The 6665-nt window shown below is 36.8% G+C and overlaps 1 protein-coding gene across 1 annotated transcript; it reads left to right on the top strand.

The window, feature by feature from the left end:
* Nucleotides 1–366: 366 nt before the first annotated feature.
* BAM3 (Leucine-rich receptor-like protein kinase family protein) lies at nt 367–4085 on the top strand. The gene is made up of 2 exons (XM_078971621.1): nt 367–3264; nt 3612–4085. The coding sequence occupies exons 1-2, from the start codon at nt 600–602 to the stop codon at nt 3947–3949; spliced, it is 3003 nt and encodes a 1000-aa protein (XP_078827747.1). The 5' UTR covers nt 367–599; the 3' UTR covers nt 3950–4085.
* The last annotated feature ends 2580 nt before the right edge of the window (nt 4086–6665 follow it).

The raw sequence follows: 6665 nt of genomic DNA, 5'->3' as shown, positions 1-6665 counted from the left end.
CTTTCTTCATAGTGTCATGTGTGTGCTTCAACTTCTATATATGGTTGCCATGAATAATTAATTTTTGATGAGGAGTTATTCGATTATTTCTTTTTGTGTAAATGTATATACGGGGTATGGTATCCATGGAGTGTGTATTTTGTGGGGGCAATTTTGTAATTATACAGTGTGAAGATAAAAAAGCTAAGAGGGGTCGGAGGTTTGGTGGATCATAGTATGTTGACAGTGGAAGTGCATCTTCTTTATCAAAGAATGCTTTTGCTTTATCTCATAAAGTTAAAGATGATCCAAAATCCAATAAACTAAATGGAATGTTGGCAGTGGTTTTTCTCATCAGGTTTTACAAGATAATAGTCCGTTATCACTAACGAATTTGATTGTTATTAACATAATTGACATGATACAATACTGTATAATTTGTCCACTATATTTGCATGCATTTCTGACAAAAATACTGAGAGAGTGTTAAGAATTCAAATCTTTGAAACCATACGAATATAAGAAGGCAGAAGTTGCTATCATCACTCGACAACATCCAAAATCTGTCATTGATGCATCAGCAAATAAACCACATATAGGCCCTGAAAGCCTTCATTACAATGCTCATTTCTTCCAAAATGAAGCTACCATTCCTCACTTATTTTGTCTTCTTTGTCTTGTTCAATTGTTGTCATTCGGCTAAAACTCATTCCTCACTGAAAAAACAAGCGTCGATTCTCGTTACCTTGAAACAGTCTTTTGGAGTCTCCGATCACCCTTTTTTGGTTAACTGGAATCTCGTGGATTACGCTTCGGTTTGTTCAAACTGGAGCGGCGTCACCTGTGATAACGCCACCTTCTCCGTCGTCTCTCTGGACATATCGAATTTAAACCTCTCTGGCACACTTTCACCGGCGATCACACAGCTCCGTTCCCTTGAAACTCTTTCAGTGCCTGGGAATGGTTTCTCAGGTGCATTTCCGGCGAGGATTCATGAGTTAACAAGGCTTCGGTTTCTCAACATATCCAACAACATGTTCGATGGAGGTCTTGAGTTTAATTTCACGTTACTTAAGAGAATTGAAGTTCTGGACGCTTACAACAACAATTTCTCAAGCTTGCTTCCCGTCGGCGTATCTCGGCTGACCAGTCTCCAACACTTGAACCTCGGCGGGAATTACTTTTCCGGTGAAATTCCGGCATCTTACGGTGGTCTGCAGCAGCTTACGTTCCTCCACCTCGGTGGAAACGACTTGCGGGGTTTTATCCCTAGCCACCTTGGGAACCTGACAAATCTGAAACAGCTTTCTCTGGGTTATTTTAATCAATTTAACGGCGGAATCCCAGTGGAGTTTGGTAAGTTGGTGAACTTGGTTCATCTTGACATGTCGAACTGTGGGTTAGAAGGTAAAATCCCAAACGAACTCGGGAACTTGACGAAGTTAGATACTCTCTACTTACAGACGAATCGGTTGGTGGGTTTGATTCCTTCTTCGTTGAGCAATTTGGTTAGCTTGAAATATCTCGATCTTTCGAACAATCAGATCGTAGGTGAGGTTCCACCGGAGTTATCTTCTCTGAAAGAGCTGACAGTATTGAATCTTTTCATCAACAGATTGCATGGAGACATTTCTATGTTCATTGCAGAGCTACCCAAGTTGGAATCTCTTAGTCTTTGGGAAAATAACTTCACAGGTACCATTCCTCCGATGCTAGGACAGAATGGTAAACTTAAAACACTTGATCTTTCTACTAATAAACTCACCGGAGTTATCCCGAAGTCTTTGTGCTTTGGCCGGAAGTTGGAAATCTTGATTTTGTTCAACAATTTCTTGTTCGGGTCATTACCAGATGATCTTGGTAAATGCGAGTCACTTAGCAGAGTACGAATGGGACAGAATTATCTGAGTGGATCGCTTCCAAAAGGCTTCTTGTATTTACCTTCGTTGTCGCTTGTTGAATTGCAGAATAATTATTTAGCTGGACAGCTGGAAGAATTAACCTCAAATGGCCAGAAGGGTCCCTCCAAGTTGTTGGCTCAGTTGAATCTTTCAAACAATCGCTTATCGGGTGTTCTTCCTACTTCTCTCGGAAACTTCTTGGGGCTCAAAATCCTTCTCTTGGATGGAAACAATCTCTCCGGCGACATTCCCGGCGAGATAGGAGGTTTGAAGAACGTACTAAAGTTGGATATGAGTCGAAACAAATTTTCCGGCGGAATTCCGCCGGAGATTTCTCATTGTTCGTCACTCACGTATCTGGATCTTAGTCGAAACCAACTCACAGGTCCAATGCCTCCTCAAATATCACAACTCCACATACTGAATTATCTCAATGTTTCATGGAACCACTTGAATGAAACCCTACCTGACGAATTCGGTTCCATGAAGAGCCTTACATCCGTCGATTTCTCTCACAACAACTTATCTGGTTCGATCCCGGAGATCGGCCAGTACTCTCTCATGAAACCCAGTTCATTTTCCGGCAACCCTAACCTCTGTATACCCTACCTTAACCACACCTGCAACAACTCATCTTCAACATCGCTTCAACAAAACAACAAGCAAGTAGATAACAAAACCACAAAGGTTCCTCCAAGATACAAGCTTGTTTTCGCTTTAGGTCTTTTAGTTTGTTCTCTAGCATTCGTTATATTAGCAGTTATCAAGACAAGAAAGATGAGAACACCTTCTAAATCAACATGGAAGCTCACTGCATTTCAAAAGCTAGAGTTCGGAAGCCAAGATATTCTCGAATGCTTAAAGGACAATAACATAATCGGACAAGGTGGTGCTGGTGTTGTTTATGGTGGAACAATGCCAAATGGAGAGCAAGTGGCAATCAAGAAGTTGGGAACAAGTAAAGGACATGGTGGTTCACACGACAGTGGTTTATCAGCAGAGATGCAAACACTAGGAAGGATCAGACATCGGTATATAGTGAGGTTAATGGCACTTTGTTCGAACAAGGAGACAAATCTATTGATCTATGAGTACATGCCGAATGGTAGTTTAGGTGAACTCCTTCATGGAAAGAAAGGTGGTTGCGTTCTTAAGTGGGATACGAGGCTTAAAATAGCTATAGAAGCTGCGAAGGGTCTTTCGTATTTGCACCATGATTGTTCACCTCTTATCATTCATAGAGACGTGAAGTCCAACAATATCTTAATTAGTTCGGATTTTGAGGCACATGTAGCCGATTTCGGGCTTGCAAAGTTCTTGAATGTGGGTGGAGCATCGGAGTGTATGTCCGCAATCGCAGGCTCGTATGGCTATATCGCTCCAGGTATTAAATATTTTGATCTTAATTAACTATCAATTGTACATGTTTAATTCAAAGAGTATTTATTGTTAGTCAAATTTTAGAAAGAAAAAGGGAAAAAAGAAACCCGCTTCTTCATGTTTAAGTCTGAAATAATACTTTGATCGACTCCCAATAAAAAACATGCATGTGAAATTTAAAGGGAAAGTATCCGGATTGGGATCCAAAGCTACACTTTCTCTTATCCCGATAAAGGTGATGATGTTCTATATGATACTATACCGACACAAACTGTTGTTTAAGTTATACTATACATTATTCTTACTTAGAAGAAAAAATTATGTAATTAAATGACTTGTTGGTGGTAACAGAATATGCATACACATTGAAGATTGATGAGAAGAGTGATGTATATAGTTATGGTGTGGTGCTTTTGGAGCTTATTACGGGGAGAAGACCGGTTGGGGACTTTGGGGAAAATGGATTGGACATTGTTCAATGGACGAAAATGCAAACAAATGGGAGGAAAGAAGGAGTTGACAAGATCTTGGATGAGCGGCTTAAGAAGGTTCCTCTAGAAGAAGCAAAGCAAGTGTTGTTCGTGGCAATGTTGTGTGTCCAAGAGCACAATGTGGAGAGACCTACCATGAGAGAGGTGGTGCAGATGCTTGTACAAGCTAAGCAACCCAATACATTTCAAACACATTGATTTTATGTTTAGGTTTGTAACAAAAATAAAAGATTTCAAGTGGTTAGTTGTTTTGTGGTTAACATTTAAATGACAAGTAATTAATGTGGACTAATGTTAATGAAATGTAAACATATATTCTAGTTCGTTGCTACAAGGTCCATGAATCATATTAGATATAATGTGTTTGTTGAAATCGGTGGTTTGTTTGTTGTTTTTGACATCGTGAAGACATAGCACTAATTCCATTTAACTTAGTGGTACTCCAAAGAGTACAAAAGATATTTAATCATGATTGCACACTTGACAAATGAGTATGACATATCGGCCTATCCACTTAATTTAGATCCCCATCCACGTAGAGTAATGGCCTACAAAAGTGTCATGTATGTCATTGACATGACTTGGTTTAACTTATTGCAGGTGTCATTAGGGTTTCCGTATTTAGGAAAACAAATTGGGTTCAATTGGTGATCAAACTTGGGCCAATTGGGTTCACTTGGTGATCAAATTTGGAGATCACATTGATCCTAGTTATTTAAATGGTTCTTACATTGCATTCTAATGCTGCACCAGGTTCTTAGCTCAAAATTGAAAAGTGGGATTGATTTTAGGATTTTAGCAAGCACGAGTAGAAGATAAAGGCCATGCTTCAAAGGAATCATGTTCAATAGGTACACATTACACGAATTCACACAAAATATATGATATATTGAATTAAATCTCACTACATTGCAACTCGCAATAGGTGAACAAGTTATTACAAAAATTAGCCTAGAAAATAATATTAGGGGATATTTTGGAAGAACCTTGAAGAAGTTTGCCTTATAAAATATTTCATTAACACGTGATATTTTTAAATATCTTTATCAACTTCAAATACAATATAAAATATTGAGTCAGAGCCGGTTCAGACGGTATGCAACCCGGGTGACCGTTCAGGGCCCACGTCTCCAGTGGACCCAAAAACACAATTATAATTGTTTGTTGTCTTCCTGAGAAGTATAATCGTTTCTATAAGACTATATATATGATAAAAACACAATTACTATGTTAGATGCCAAAACATTCTTGCTAAATGAAGGACTAATACTTAGATCAAGTGAACTAATACTTAGATCAAGTGAACGAGTAACGGTCTTAAGAAATGATATTACAAGAAGCATGCTATGTATTAAATGCAAAGATTGGTCTTAGGAAATCATATGAAAAATGGCGACCAAATGCCAAGATTGGTCTTAGGAAATCATATGAAAAATGGCGACCAAGATCACACACACTTGGTCCTACGGGGAAGTGTAAACAATAAAGCCTACATAAATATTGAAAAATGGCAACCATTAGATCACTAAAGTAAAATTCTAATGGAAAATGAAGCATTACTTGCTAGGACAGTTTAAAATACACTTAAGAATCATTTGATTTTTTTAATAAAATAACTTTAGAGTTTTATTTGTGAAAAAATATACAGTCCTAATACGTTTTAAAATAATTATAACATTTTTGTACTGGATTAAGTTCCAAAGTACAAAAAAGATATAGAATTTTGTTTAAACCCATCGAGGTAGTCATCAATTTTATAACATCACAAATTTTGATTGCACCTCACAACCCAAGGCCTTCAAAATATATTTGCTATCTTCTAAGTAATTCTTAAGATTTCAATCTGAGTACAAATCAAAATAAGTAAGACAATAAAATTACTTAGTGAGAATACTTAATGTTGACTATTTTGAGTGAGATATATCAATCTACTTACTAGGGTTCAAATGACCCAAAACAACCAAAATGACATAGAGTACTAAGACTAGAATAACAAGTGCAAAGGGTATATGTACCCATATTCAAATCCAAGGATTTAAAATTCATAAACTAAAATATGGAGTTTAATAACTAAAAAACTTGTATCACAAGAATATAATTACCAAATTCATATCAAGGGCTTACTAACCCATCATATATATACAACATGAATTAGTACCTCATAATCCAAAGAAAATGTCAACCCTCTACAAATAAATATCACAAATAAAATTAGGGTTCTAATGAACCCAAAAAAACCAATAAAAAAGGGTAATATATAACCTACATCTCCATATACAATCAAGGCTAAACATTGGTTAGAAAATCTTAACAAATCACCTCTACACTCCAAAAAGAGTAAATAAGGATTTAATATGCAATAATATGTAATGCATGCATCTATTCCTAACCCTTGTCAATCTCATAAAGTCCAACTCACCAAAGTAGATGGTTAACATCGAGCTTATGAGATAATTTCCTCCATTTTGTTTTCGAGCTCATGAGATCATTTCCTCCCTTTGCTTAATTATAGACTATGCACTAGTAAACAATCATACTAGGCCATATAAGGGGTACCTATCCTTACATGTGCAACATGAGGATTATCTAAAAATATACTTACACATCGACTTAATGGTACCTAATTTGTTAAACACCTTCATGTATCATAAGTGACACCCACCATTTCCCATCCTACACGTGTTAGCATAAAGGATGCTACAAAAATAGTTTTCTCATAAAACATAAATTAATTCAGTAACATACTTTCCAAAAATAGATTCCATGCTATGGACAAATAGTACATATAATAAACACGTTTCACATAGGGAAACCATTATATAATTTCAACAACAACTCAAAGCATATCTAACATATAATATCATAGAAGACATCTAAAACAAGACATAAATATAGGGACTCATACTCTTAGTAA

This window comes from Lactuca saligna, chromosome 8 (genome assembly GCF_052625555.1).
Source record: "Lactuca saligna cultivar CGN05327 chromosome 8, ASM5262555v1, whole genome shotgun sequence".
Lineage (NCBI taxonomy): Eukaryota > Viridiplantae > Streptophyta > Magnoliopsida > Asterales > Asteraceae > Lactuca > Lactuca saligna.
Note: the sequence above shows the minus strand (reverse complement) of the source record. Positions and strands in the feature narration are given on the sequence as shown.